Source organism: Tenrec ecaudatus, chromosome 11, assembly GCF_050624435.1.
Source record: "Tenrec ecaudatus isolate mTenEca1 chromosome 11, mTenEca1.hap1, whole genome shotgun sequence".
Lineage (NCBI taxonomy): Eukaryota > Metazoa > Chordata > Mammalia > Afrosoricida > Tenrecidae > Tenrec > Tenrec ecaudatus.
Window position 1 is genome coordinate 5,796,708 of NC_134540.1, and position 14,536 is coordinate 5,811,243.

At 53.3% G+C, this 14,536-nt stretch overlaps 1 protein-coding gene across 1 annotated transcript in view; it reads left to right on the plus strand.

Moving 5' to 3' along the window:
* MTUS2 (microtubule associated scaffold protein 2) overlaps positions 1 to 14,536 on the plus strand; it is a 283,680-nt gene that overhangs the window by 237,391 nt on the left and 31,753 nt on the right. The window contains exon 8 of the mRNA XM_075562809.1: positions 10,256 to 10,322. Within this exon, the coding sequence (XP_075418924.1) occupies positions 10,256 to 10,322 (67 nt within the window). The remainder of the gene's footprint in view (positions 1 to 10,255; positions 10,323 to 14,536) is intronic.

A 14,536-nucleotide genomic window follows, 5' to 3' on the forward strand; every position in this document is an offset into this window, starting at 1 on the left:
CCGTAAGAGTTACCGTCTCGGAAACCCCCAGGGGCAGTTCTGTGTCGCCCTACAGGGTGGCCTACAGGATGGCTGTGAGTCAGGGTTTGGAGCGTTTGAAGCACAGCATAGGGACTCTGTGTCACTTCCTCAGGTTGGCTAGCAGGGAACAGCGTAGAAGGCAAATGGACAGACCCAGGCAGAGGATGAGGAGGGTTGTCTCCTAAATCTCCCTGGGAGGAAAAGCCATGGCCCGGGAACTGAATGAACATGGGACAGGGGAGGCCCGCAGATGTACACTGTCCACCTAGAACCTTTCTTTGCTTGTGACACCCATGTGTTCCGTGAGCTCACACAGGGCTGGTACTGGGACCTCCTCCCCATCTCACTGCTCCAAGTGCACAAGACAGAACTCATGTCTGCCTGGGGTAGTTTCTAACCAGCACCTTGGGTTGACCCAGGGAGGTCTGACGTGGGATTTGTGAGTGGTTGAAGCTCCTTCTTTCTATCCATGTGTGTCTGAATGGCCTGAAGTCAAGTGCGGAGCGGCTGGTGGTAGTGAACTGCTGACTTGGCAGTGAAGCAGCCCAGCGCCACCGGGGCTCCTGCTGCATGGCTAAGTCATGGAATAGAGGGGGCCCAAGCAGATGAAAGACCAGAGTCAAATCTCAGGAGATGGAGAAGTACACAGGGGCTTAACAACATATGGGAAAATCCCATTCTCTTTCCATCCCATTTTTCCATCGACTTTTTTGAAGCTGCCTCATATTTTCCAGTCTGGGAGAAAGCCAGGCCCAAGTTTCTTAGCCTGGGTTCATCATAGGAAGGGAGCTTCCTTGGGGTTTCAAGCAGAGAGGGGCAATGTAGAAGACTCCTAGAATAAAGGGTGGGCCAGAAAGGCCGTGGGGAGCCCTTGATGGGCCCCAAAGAACGTGGCCATCAATGGACTCTCCATGGCCCAGGGTCACTCATTGCCATCCTGGCAATTCTGACACCTAGGGACCTATAGGACAGAGTAGAACTGCCCCTGTGGGTTTCTGAGACTGCAAGTCAGTGCTGGAGTAGAAAGCCTCATCCTCCTTCCTCTGAGCAGCTGGTGGCTTCCAACGACTGACCCTGTGGTTGGCAATCCAGTGCATAACCCAAGACACCAACAGAAACCCCTTATCCTGACCCTTCCAGGGTTGACTCGTCTCAGGATTGCTGGAGACAGTTGTGTGGAAACTAGTATCCCAGCTTGTGTTTGTTGTTGTTGGTGGTGGTTTGTTTTCACAACAGAAAACTGGGACAAGCAAACAATAACACACATGCTAGACATGCTTATTTTTAGAGTCAGAAGTCTCGCTCGCTCCCAGGTGCTCTGAGTCCACACCATGTCCCTCCTCCTGCTTTGACTGAGGGTAGTTTATCTGGCCCGGGGACTGCCTGTGCTGAGCGTCCTCTGTAAGGGCTCTGTCCTTTCCTGTTCTGTGGTCCTAGTCCTGTTTGTCACTCAGTCTTGCTGGAGAAGGTGGAGTCTGTCCCTGTAAAGCTGACAACTCTACAGATCTCTGCAACAGCCTGGTCCATGTTGATTATGGCTTAGACAAGACCAAACTGACTGCCATCGAGTCAGTGCCGCTGACTCATAGCGACCAAGCTAATCTTACTTCACCTTCACCCCCCCCCCCCCGCATTCTTGGCAGGTGAGGGGGAGTTGGGAGGGGGCACCTTGGTCTTCCTCCTCCATAGGCCTGTCGGTGGATGTTGTCATGGAATTCCCACAACAGCCCATCCCCAATTCACAGAGAAGCACAGGGGATTGGAACATGGTCAAGACCCTTGGAATCCATCCCATGACCCATTTCAGATCAGGCCATTGTGCTCCATAGGCTTTGCCCTGGCTGGTTTCCGAGCGGATCACCAGTCCTTTCCTCCTAGTCTGTCTTAGCCTGAGATCCCCATGGGAAGCTGGTCAGCAGTGTCCTAACCACAACAAACCTCTACTGGCTGCTGGCTGCACTTGCGGTGCACAGAGCAGGGCTGGAACCTGGATCTCTGCTTAGGGAAGATGGCGTAGGATCGAGGGTTACATGAGGTCAGAAGCTCAAAGCCACGGGCTCCACGGGAGAAAGATGAGGCTTTCTACTCCCATAAAGAGGTAGTCTCAGAACCCCAGAGCCACCGCTGCCTCCAGGTCTGGGTAACCTGACCGTTTGGGAAAGCAATTAGAAGAAGGTAGACAGACTATCAAGAGCCCTGGTGGCATATTGGTTACAGGTTGGGCTGCTAACCACAAGGTCAGCAGTTTGAAGCCACCAGCCACTCCACAGAGAAAGACGAGGCTTTCTACTCCCGTGGAGAGTTATAGTATTGGAAACTCACAGAAGCAGCCCTGCAGGGTTGCTATGAGTTGGAATTGATTCAACAGCTGTGAGTTTAGAGAACATCAAGAAACTCCTGATTAAAAACCATGGTACTGGGTGCTTTTCCATTCCCCTGTATGGACTCTGAGATCCAGAAGGTTCTAGACCCATCCTTCTTTACATTGGCACTCCCCTGCTCCAGGGAAGCCCATGTACCACCTGATGGAACCCTCCTCTTGGGGAAACAGCCCCTCTCCCTCAGCCTGTGCAGAGGCTGGGGCTGGAAGCTGGCACCTCCAAGTGCCAACCTCAGCTTCTTTCCACCCTCCATGTGGCACTGCCTGTTTCTCTCTCGCTCTCTCTCTCTCTCTTTGCCAATTCCAGTGGATGCTGACTCATGGGGCAGGGTGGAACTGCCGCTGTGGGTTTCCCAGACTGGAACTCTACGGGAGTAGAAAGCTTCATCGTTCTCCCGCTGAGCTGCTGGTGGCTTTGAACTGCTCACTGCAACTGACACTTAGCCCACTGCGCCACCAGGGTAGATACAAAGGTCTCACTGCAATCGAGTCAATTCTGACCCTGCAGGTTTCTGGGGAGACACAGTAACTCTTTAGGGGAAGAGAGAGCCTCTCCTTTCTCCCAAGGAGTGCCTGGTGTGTTTTCGAACCTCCACCTTGCAGGTTGCCCAACCAGGCGGACAAATGAAGAACATTCCGGGGGGCGGGAGGGGGAGTCTTTTCTTTTCACCCGTCTTTACACAATCTCATCCCCAAGTGGGAAAGCCGAGCGCGACCCAGGGATGGCAGCGCTGCGGCACGTCGTTTGTCTGTGAAAGAAGTGTCACTTATCAGTTCCGTCTGTCTGTCCATCCACTGTCTGGGCTGGACAAGCAGTAATAATGGCAACAAGAAGTAAGTCTGGCCACATCCCTAGGGCCTGGCCACAGAGCCATGCTGTGATGCTGACCGTCAACACCTGAAATGGGAGCAGTGGTCCCTGGAGGTGGCCAGCAGCCATCCCTGAGGTGTCCTGTTGCTGGCATGTCCCCTTGCAGCAGGCTCACTCTAAGCTCCAAACAGCATGATTATCCTGGGCCGTCACGCTATGTGCTTTTAGGGGTCCAGCGGATTTCAGGGGTAAGCACATGAGTCCACGTAAGCTAGGGATGGTGTGAGGCTTATAACACTAGGAGGGGAGGAACCAATGGTCAACCACTCGCTTCAAGCTTTGATTGAACCCTGACGCCCTCCCCGCCATCTGAAGTATGGCACCCTGGCGGCCCGTGATTTAAGTACCTTTAGGCTGCTAGCTGAGTGGTTGGTGGTTCAAACCCACCAGCTGCTCTGAGACTGAAAGATGAGGCTGTCTGCTACCCTAAAGAGCATATCTTGGAAGCCCTGAATAGCGGTCACTGTAAGTCATAAATGACTCAATGGACGTGTCTTTTTAGGGACTTGGGGGATGTCCCCCTTTACTGAGATCCACTGGTAGCAGATGACTTCCGCCTAGCTGCTAAAAAATGTGCCTTCCCACCCACCCACAGCTGTGAGATTTAAATTAGGAGCACGTCATGGTGGGTTATCCATGGGGCTGCTAACTGCAAGGTCAGCAGTTCAACTCCACCAGCCACCCCGAAGGAGAAAGATGAAGTCTTCTACTCTCGTAGAGTTACAGCCTCGGAAATTCCCAGTGACTGTTCTGTTTCTTTCTTGTGGGGTCGCTGTGAGTCAGAATCAACTCAATGGCTGTGAGTTTGGTTTGGGTTGGAGAGTCTTTTTCAGGGGTCCTGGTGGCGCGATGGTTAAGCGCTTGGCTGTGAGTGGAAAGGTACATGGTTGGAACCCTCTATCCAAACCAAAACCAAACCCACTGCCATCCAGTCGACGCTGACTCATAGCAACACCATGGGACAAGGTAGAACTGCCTCTGTGGGTTTCCGAGACGGTAGCACTTTACCTCTTCTTTCTCCTGAGGAGCGGCTGGCGGTTTCAAACTGCTGACCCTGAGGTGAGCAGCAGCCCACTGTGTAACCATGACACCACCAAAGCTCCCTTCTTCCAGCAAGATAAGAGAAAGTGGCATGGCTGTAGAGCAGCCTCTCAGAAGCCCTGGTGGCGTGGAGGCTGAGAACTCAGCTGCCGAGCCGACAGTGGGCGGGTTGAACCCACCAGCCTGCTCCACAGGAGAAGGTGAGGCCACCTGCTTCCATACAGATGCACAGCCGCAGACACCCTCTGGAGCAGCTCTGCTCCGTCCTCCAGGGCGGCTGTGAACTGGCCTCTGTGCGGGCAGTCGGTCTCTGCCAGGCTTTTTTGGTTAATGCTATTCCGTGCATACAAAAAGCCTAAAGACCCATGTAAGGCATCTGCTATCCATGATCCCGTTCCACAAAGACAAGATTCAGGCATGTTGAATTCAACTCACAGAGCCGACTCTGAACTCACAGGCCCTAGAGGACAGAGTAGAACAGCCCCTGTGGATTTCCAAGATGGTAACTCATGATGAGAGTAGCCTCGTCTTTTTTTCTACAAAGCAGATGGTGGTTTTGAACTGCTGATCTTGCCGTTAGCAACCCAGTGAGTAACCACTATGCCACCAGGGCTTCTCAGAGCCTGGGTTTGGCAAACAGCCAGCGTGTCCAGCCGCTAACCTCGAGGCACCAAACCAAGGGCCATGGAGTCGATTCCGACCCCGGTCTGCAGCCCCAGGGAGAGTCAGAACTGTGCTTCCGGTGGTCTTCAATGGCCAGCCTTCCGGAAGTCACTCACCAGGCCTTTTTCCGCCCAGAGCCTGCGCAAACTCGAGCTGCCCACCACAGAACAGAGAGGCAGGGGCTGCCCTGTAGCTGACCACGTGTAGAAATGGGGAGAAAGCTGCATCATGGGAATTGCCCATCTTGGGATTCATCTGCGAGTTCCACGTAGACATGGAAGGAGGAGAGAGTTCGGTTCTGAGAGTCAAGGGGAGCTGGCTTGGCCAGGGGGTGGCCAAGAAGACAAGTTTCCTGCCATGTGGGGCCTGGGTGAATGCTCCCAAGTGCCCAGCCTGCAGTGGGGCACCAGCTCACTGCCATCGAGTCAGTGCTGACTCAGCGACCCCTGGGAGTTTCCAAGACTAACTGTTAACAGGAGTAGAAAGTCCAGTCTTTCTCCTGCAGAGCTTCTGGTGCTTTCGAACTTCCAGCCACGCAGATCGCAGCCCAACACATAATGGCGACTGGGCGGTGGGGCAACCCCACACGTAGCAACCCCACACGTAGCAAACCCACACGGGCGCAGTCACTGGGAAGGCCGGCCTCTGCGGCTATGCTGTCTCTGCACTGTGTCACTAGCAGTATTGGGAAGGTTAGGACAGACTTCTATTTTCAGTTGTCTGGAGTGACAGCAGGCACCCGTGTGCTTGGCACGGGTTAGGAATGTGCCACTCCACCCCCAGCTTAGGGAATGCTGGTCTCACTGGGGGCCATCAGGGAGGTTCTGTGGTGTCCTGGTCCATCCATCCCTGCACCACCGGGGCCTGGCCGAGGAATGCAGGCCCGAGCTGTCCTCAGATTGCTCCGGGATCAGGGGTCCTGGACAAGGAGACAGGGCAGCTCGTGCGCTGGGAAACAATCTCATCTCCTGGGCATCAGATTTTGGACCTCAGTAGGAGTCCTGGTGCCACAGTGAGTTACACATTGAGCTGCCACCGAATTCAGTGGTTCAAACCTACCAGCCGCTCTAAGGGAGAAAGATGAGGCTGTCTGCTCCGGTACAGATCGACAGTCTGGAGATGCCACAGGGGCAGGTACACCCTGCCCTGCAGCATCACCACGATGAGTTGGAATCAACTCGGACGGCAGTGAGTGTCAACTTTGTTTTGAAAGAAATCAGCATCAGTGCCCGGGTCAAAGTTGGTTGCCGATCACACTGTAAAGCAGCCTTCGCTGAGCCAATCAGCGCTGCCTATCTCCTAACCCATAAAGAGCAAAACCAAACAAATGCACTGCCTTCGACTGGCTCCAAGCCCTAGTGAGCCCACATAGGTTTCCAAGGCTGTCAGTTTTTACAGAAGCAGACAGCCTCCTCTTTCTCCCAAGGGGTGGCCGGTGGGATTGAACTACTAACCTTGTGGCTAGTTTCCCAACACCAACTCAACAGCACCGCCTGCTCTCCCATTTCCCACTCGGTCAAACTCTGACTCACACGAGATTGGTTTGCCAGGTGACATGTCCCCTGCCCTAGCTTCTGCCATGATTGAACCGTTGTAAACCGGTTCCAAGGTCGGTTTCTAGAAGAGTCCCCAGACGGCTGGACTCCTGGATGTTCCCCAGAACGCAAGGCCAGCAGGACCATGACGGATGGAGGGGTGTCGGGCGGAGGACTGGGGAGAGGCGGATACTTAATTCTTCCAGCCTCGGCCCTGCAGTGTCTTGGCTCATTGACGGCAGCGTGGCATGGCCGCCTTCTGGTGTGACTCGTGAGGGAGCAACAGTGACTTGCCTGGCACCGAGGAGGCCTCGTCCATTAGGAGAGCGGAGGTCACTTCAGAAGCAAGCAACCAGGGAAGGCGGTCATCAAAGCTGTTCATCACAGACCAGCTGGCCGTTGGGAGCCAGCACGGCAGCATGGGCAGCGCCAGGCCGGTGGGAGGGTCCTCGCAGTGGGAGGCTGTCAGGGAAACAGAAAGCATTCCCCTAGCGCCTGGCTGACAACAGGAAGATGGGCAATTCAAGGGCCCCAGCAGCGACTCGGCGGGAGAAAGGCCTGGCACCCGGCTCCCCTAAAGATGGTGGCCTGGGACACCCTACAGGGCAGTTCGAGCCCATCATAGGAGGCCCTGTGAGTCAGAATGGACTCCAAGGCGGGGCGGGGTGCACTGCCACTGACAACATCAGAAGCTACGGCCTCAGGAAGGCTAGGCTCAAGGGAGCCCATACAAACGCTGGGTGCGTCCCTTGTGTGGTGAGGTGGTGAGGTCAGTGGAGGCACTTAAGCCCGTGAGACGGGTGTGGGTACAATGCCGGGGGCAATGGTCATACAAACAGAGTAGCCAAGAACTGACTCTTCCCCTCCTCCTGATAGACAGGGGATGTCTTGAGTTAGTAAGTTCTCAGAGGGCCTTGCTGGCTCCGTGGTGGTATTCCCCTCTGCCATGCAAGAGAGACCCAGGAACATTAGTGGCGCATTGGGTGAGGAGTCAGACTGCTAACCACAAGGGCAGCAGTTTGAATCCCCCAGCTGTTCCTGGAGCGGAAGGCGAGGCTTTCTACTCCCATAGAGAGTCACAGTCGCGGAAACCCCCTGGGGGCAGTTCGTTCCACCCTGCCATGTAGGGTAGCCCTGAGTCAGCTTGGGCTCCATGCACTGAGCCTGGTTGGGGGTTCTGGACTCACCACCTGGGACGAGCCAGCAAGCCACCTGGCTTCTCTCTGGACGTGGTGGCTCTTGTGGTGAGTGTGCTGTGGGGTACTGTATCAACCCCAACTCTTAGAGACCCTGCAGTGCAGAGCGGAGCCGCTCTGTCCCTCAGGTCCCCAAGGTTGTCACCGTACAGGAGCACACAGCCTCATCTTTCCCCCTCAGAGAGGCCGGTGGATTTGAACCACCAACCTTGCTGTTAGCAGCCCTGCATTTAACCACAGCGCTACCAGGCCTGCTTAGAGAACGCGGCCAAGCTGACCACCACACATCAGGCAGGAAGAGAGGCCAGCGGCCTGTCCATACTGGACACGGGTTCCTCCAGAAACATCTGTGTCAGCGGTGGTTCTTTTTTTTTTTTTTTAATCTAAATTTAAAAAATCACAAGGCCTTGGTGATATCTGTAATTCCTTTAAAATGTCCACTTGAAGCCAGATTGCTGTGGGTGGACATCCTGCAGTGACAGAGACTTCGAGGCCCGTGTGATGGCGTCTCCAGCTTGAGAATCAAGGCAACACCTTTCCTTGTTGCTGAGGAGCCCTGGTGGTGCTGTGGATTAGGCATTGAACTAGCAGCCACAACATTGGAGGTTCAAACCCACCAGCCATTCTAAGGGAGAAAGATGAGACTGTGTGCTTCCATAAAGATGGAATGGCCTCGGAAACCCCTGGGGGCGGTTCTCCTCTGCCTCCTAGGAGAGTCCTGAGGGTCAGGATTGCCTCAGTGGCCATGGGTTTTGGTTGGTGTGTCAGTTACATCATGTGGTGTCAATTTGGGGCCTGAGAGGATTAAGAGTGAAGGGGTGGAGTCTAGTCTGTCAGTCTGATCATAGCCAACGAGGCCCATGTGGGGGCATGGCCTTAGGTGGGAGACAGACTCTCTCTCTCTCTCTTGGCTCACTTCCTTGGAAGCTCTACTGGGAATGCTTACTCCCTGAGAGTCACTCTGCTGACTAGACTTCTATGCCCTGGGAGCTGGAGAAGCCACATGGACCTACCCTAATGCAACCACACCTCTGGAGCCAGAGGAGCCATGTGCTGAGATGCTTCCACCACCACTGGATCCACAAGACTTCCCACCCACTGGCCTGTGAGCCTCCTACATATGGCATCATTGCATGTATTTTGTGAATCTGAAGAGGACCCTATAGATCGGTATCAGACATACAGGCTAATATTGGACTTGCGGACTTTACCTGGACTAAGCTGAGACGTTTTCTCAATATTCAATTGCTCTTGTATGTTAACCTCTTTCGTATATACATATGAGTGTCTATGAATTTGTTTCTCTAGTCTACCAAGATTAACCCAATGTAGTTTCTGGTTATTATCCCAAAACCCCAAACTTACTGCCATCAAGTTGCTTCTGACACTTAGCAAGCCTATAGGACCTGCCACTGTGGGCTCCCAAGGCTGTCAATCTTTATGGGAGCAGAAAACCTGGCCTTTCTCCCAGGGAGTGCTGGTGGGTTCAAACCGCCAACCTTGTGACTTGCAGCCCAACTCATAACCACTTCACCATCGGGGCTTCTTCCAGAGGTCATGAGATTATGATAAGGGGATGCGCGTTTTGGGGTGCACTTGGTAAAACCATTGTTTGCCCCTGGTCCACATGGTCAAGCAGGTCACTTTGTTTGCCCACAGCACCTGGTCAAGTGGATCAGCCAGGAATGACCTTTGGCAGTGTGCACCTGGACGGGACCAGGGACCCATGTGTAGGGTGTAGACAGTGAAAGGGGGGTGATGGGGTTATTGGCAAACATCTAATCTGCAGGCAGCTTCCAGGTTGTGCACACCCATGCGTGTGTTGTCAGCGTGCCCTGGGGGTGACAAGGCTGAACTCACCACCACACGCAGCAGACCCTGCAGCGCCTCCCCTTGCTGTGTCTTCAGTCCTCGAGAAGACCCTGAGCCCCTGTTCTACATGAAAACCCACCAACCCGCAGCCTTCAAGTCAATTCCAACTCACAGGGTCCCCGGAGGGCAGAGTAGAGCTGCCCCTGTGAGTTTCCGAGGTCTGAACTCTGTGCGGGGAAAGAAAATCCCATCGCTCTCCCATAAAGCAGCTGGTGGGTTTGAACCCCCGGCCTGGGGCTCAGCAGCCCAGCACGTAGCCCACTGCAGCTCCAGGGCTCCTTGCCTACAGGGAAGTCCGGCTACCTGAGACCCAGACCCACCTGTTCTGACGCACCCATGGTTTCTTAGAGGCACTGTAGGGACAAGTCCCAGCGCCACGGTCAAGTGGGCGGGGGGGGGGGGGGGGGGACAGCCAGTAGCAGAAAGGCCCGGCCAGGAGCATTACTCACATTGTACTGCAAACATTTGAGCAGCATCCTGAGGGTTGATTCCGACGTGTCTCTGCGCAGTCGCTTTTCTGAGAGATCCACACACGTACCTGTCCTGGGAAAGTCAGCTATCCAGAGACGAGAGTGACGTATCTGCTTCATGGACGTGAACTGCTGATTAGACGTGTGTAAGCGCCTGCCCTGCCTAACCCACGGGGACCCTCGCTCTCCGTCCCTTTGTCTTTCAGAACGAAAGTGCCCTGGTCAAAGAGAAACAGCTGCGCATCGAGCTTGCGAGCATCAGGGATGAAGTGGGTAAGTCAGGCGCTGGGGGAGGACCAGGAGGAAGGGTCCCTGCCTGAGCCCAGGACCGGGTGGCACAGACTGCGTGGCTCACGGAGGAGAATGGGCCCACTCACAGTGTAAAGTTTGCAGGGTCAGGACCCACCATGTAAACCCATGGAAGGCAGAGGCGAACCAAGCATACCATGCTGACTTAAGAGGGACCCATAAGCCCAAACCCTGCCAACCGGTTGGTCAGCATTGGTGAGGTGGTACGCCGCCATGGGAGTAGTCCCTGCCAAGTTCTTCCCTGCCCTGGGTTTTGTCTCATCATTCCGATGACCCTGAAATAGACGTGGGTGGTGTTACCCCACAGATGAGGAAATCCGGGTTAATGGGTATGGGTGGTTTCGTTAAGAGCATACGGCCGGGACTGGGTAGAATCCAGTCTTGAACGCAAGTTCAGAATTCCACATAAAGTAAGAAAGAGGAAGTCTGGGGGCACAGTGCTTATGTGTTGGGCTGAAGGTCCGAAGTTCAAGACCACCAGCCAGCCTCTCCTCGGCTGTCTAGTCCCATAAAGAGTTATAGTCTCAGGAAACTCAGGGGCAGCTCTACCCTGCCCTATAGGGTCACTGTGAGTGGACATCGACTCAATGGCAGGGAATTAGAGTATGAAAGTCACTTTCCCCATCTCTCAGGAAATTCCTCTAAGGTTTTTTTTGTCTACTTGTTAGTTTTGGCAATTTTCAATTTGGTCAACTTGGAAAAGAAAATCAAGCCTGCCAGAAATCTCTTGTATCTCCAAATTCTGTGTCACGGCCTCACAGATTTCTAAGCGAAGCACCCAGGAGTCTGACCAGCCCGGCTCCTCAGGTGATGACATCACAAGAAGGTAGCGCAGCAGGTTAAGCGGTGGCCCGGCTAAGCGCAAGGCTGGCGGTTCAGACTCCCCAGCAGCTACACGGGAGCAAGATGAAGCTGTCTGCTTCCATAAAGATGTCAGCCTTAGAGACCCACTAGTGCGGTTCACTTCTGTTGCTACGAGTCAGAATCGACTCGATGGCAGCGAGCTGAGCTGAGCTGAAGCTCACACTAATCAAGAGAGCCGGCTGTCTATATCAGTATCAGAAAAAACAGACATCAGGCCGGGGACTAGGCATACTGCGCATCAGGATCTGTGGATATGCGTCCCACCTCCGGATTTGGCTGTGTCATTCCATTCGCTTAGAAGTGTGGGTGCACCCCAAGCACGCTAAGCACTGCACTGGGCGTCCTCGTCGTAAAGGGGGGAATGTACCTAGAAAGTTTCCATCTAGTACATTTAGTCTTCTGGCAGACGGTGACACGTGACAGTCTAGCTACCAAACACCAGACTGCTATCCTTGAGAGATAGGCCGCCCAGCATGCCGAGGTCCAGACACCCCTGCCCAGGCCCCCTCCTGAGAGGAGACGATCTCATTTCTGAGCTGAGAAGCAGCTTGGCCCTGTGACATCAGTAGCCATGGTTAGCTTTCCGAACAGTAGGCGCAACCGCCTCCGGTCACTTTGGTTTCCATCCCGGAGACCGAGCTACGAGTGTCGCGCGACTTAAAGGATCTTATAAGAATGGGGGGGGGGGGTATGTGTGACTGCTAACTGGAATGCAGCCCTGTCTCAGAAAATATAGCCAACGTGCCAGAGGCTGGGTCTCGGTTACCATGGCAAATATATTAGCAGCTACGATCCCACAAAACTACGATACTTTTATTTGAGATGGGAAGGTATTCCAGCTGGCAGGTACACATTTCTTTTTGCTATTTATAAAATCCTCTCAGTCTCTCAGCATAAGCCCGTTCTAGTTTCTTTGGGTTTTGTGTGTGTGTTTCTGGAAAAGTTTGTTTGGCGACCCTCTAAAATAGTTCACTTTTCTAAGAATTGAATTCAGAGAATTCTGTTTCCTGCTGAAAGATATGCAAGTGTGAAGCATCTAAAAGCTGCAGGTTGAAACCTTAGCGAAGTCAGTCTTAACTCGTTAGAACCCTCGGGGGACAAGGGCTACCCCGGAGCCACCCTGGGGACGAGCAGCTTCTCAAAACTCAGAGCCGGCTGCCTCCACCACTCTGTGACGGCGCCCTGAGATGACTGATATTTCAATGGTGGCGTGTTGTTTGCAGAGGAGCCCCGGTGGCATAGTGGTTACACGTTGGGCTGCCAACCCCAAGGTGTCCGGTTCGAAACCACCAGCCACTCCGTGGGAGAAGGCTTTCTAATCCTGTAGAGAGCGACAGTCTCAGTTCTACCCTGCCCTGTAGGGTCCACTCAACTATGGGTTGGGATCGACTCAATGGCAGTGGGCTGATAGACCAAGAGGTGTGAACCCTTTCCCCCCAAGGGCCATTTGGATACTTATGACATGTTCACAGGCCATGTGGATCAGATATGTAATGAGCTCCCCCCTGATGTGAGGCTGGGTCTCCTTTCCTTTGTTGAGGAGAGTGGTGTGAGCTGCTGTTGACAATTCTCAGACCATAAATGGCCCAAGGCCCAGACATTCCCCAGCCTTGCTCTAGAGATGAAACAGACTCTAGATACAGCCGCCATGGAGGACAATAGCCCCAGTGCTTATCTGTCCTCCTGGTGTTAGTTCTAAATTGGAGTCTGGCAAGGATGGGCCAGAGAAAGGTATCAACTTGGCACGGGACAGATTGAGCCTGGGCCTTATTGCCAAACCATGTGCAAGATCAGTGTTGTAGATTGCAGGCAATCACATGCAAATTCTATGACAGGAGGCCCCTCCCGGCTGGAAGTTTCTTCTTTGGTTTTCGAACCCTCAGTGGACAGTCCAGGGCTCACCCAGCATGATGCAGTTGGGCCCATTTCTGACTCATTTTGTGGGCATGATTGACATCAGGGTGCATGCCCTTTACTGTGCCAAGGATACAGACCTCTTTAGAGGGTGTTCCTCTAAGAACTAAGGTGCACCTGACCCAAGCCATGGTGTTCTCCATGGCCTCATCTGCGGTGGAAGTTAGACACTGAGTAAGAAGATGGGTTTGAATGGTGGGGCTGGAGATGACTGTTGAAAGTACCTGTGAATAAACAGGTCTGTCTTAGAACAGGGATTGGCTTCCCATTCATCCCCATTTCAAGAGCTATCTTGAAATACTTGAAGAGCTGTCAGTGGCTAATTTCTATATACCTACCTATAGAAAGGTCAGTTAATATAGCTGTTATTCAAAATTAACACATCACTTCCTAAGGCCCACGATGAAGGAAATTCATCAAACATGCATTCAAGATGCATGGATAATGACTGGTGGTTGGAATGTCAAAGTTGGAAACAGAGGGGAAGAAATAATCAGTGTAAAATACAGTCTCGGTGATACAAACGAAGCTGGAGATAGCCCGATGGAATTTGACACACACCACAATCTCTTCCTTTTGACCCACAACATAAGCAGCAACTAGACACATGGACCTCCCCAGAGGGACTGCACAGGAATCCAATGGACGACATGGGTGGGAAGAGATGATGAAGCAGCTCAGTGTCAGTGGCCAAAACAAAGCCAGGGTCTGACGGTGGAGCAGACCACCCATTGCTCACCTGCAAGTTCAGGTTGAAGCTTAAGAACATGAACATCCGTCCACAAGAGCCGGAAGATCCCTTTGAGTAGAGCCCACCTGCGGTTCAAGAGCATCTCAAGCACAGGCTTGATGCACCGAATACTGACGAGCGTGGACCAGATGAGCTGCGGGCGGCATCAAGAGCACTCAACGTGCAGAAAGCAAAAGTCATGAAACAGAGAAAAGATCTCAGTGGTTGTCAAGAGAGACTCGGCAGTTTGCTCTTGATGCAGAGTGGCTGAACATGAACGATGAGGTGAAGGAGCTGAACAGAACACGTCCAAAGGCAGCCCAAGAAGATGAAATGCGCAAAGACCCGGACGGAGCGAGAGAAACAAAAGGAGAGGACACGCTCAACATCTCTTACGCTGAAAGAACTACAGAAAAAATATTTAAGCTTCAATACACAAGGCTGGCGGATTCTATGGACTAAATATGGAGTGGTGCAGGGAGCATCAATGGGAGATGGAAGGAATGCGCAGGAGCCATTGTGCCAAAAAGAATCGGCCGGCATCCACCCATTTTAAGAGGTAACATGATCGAGAGCCGATGGATGGTCCTGAGAAAAGAACTCCCAAGTTGCACGGATAGCACTGGCGGAACCCAGGGCTCCGGGAGGGGACGCAGTTCCAATGGGACTG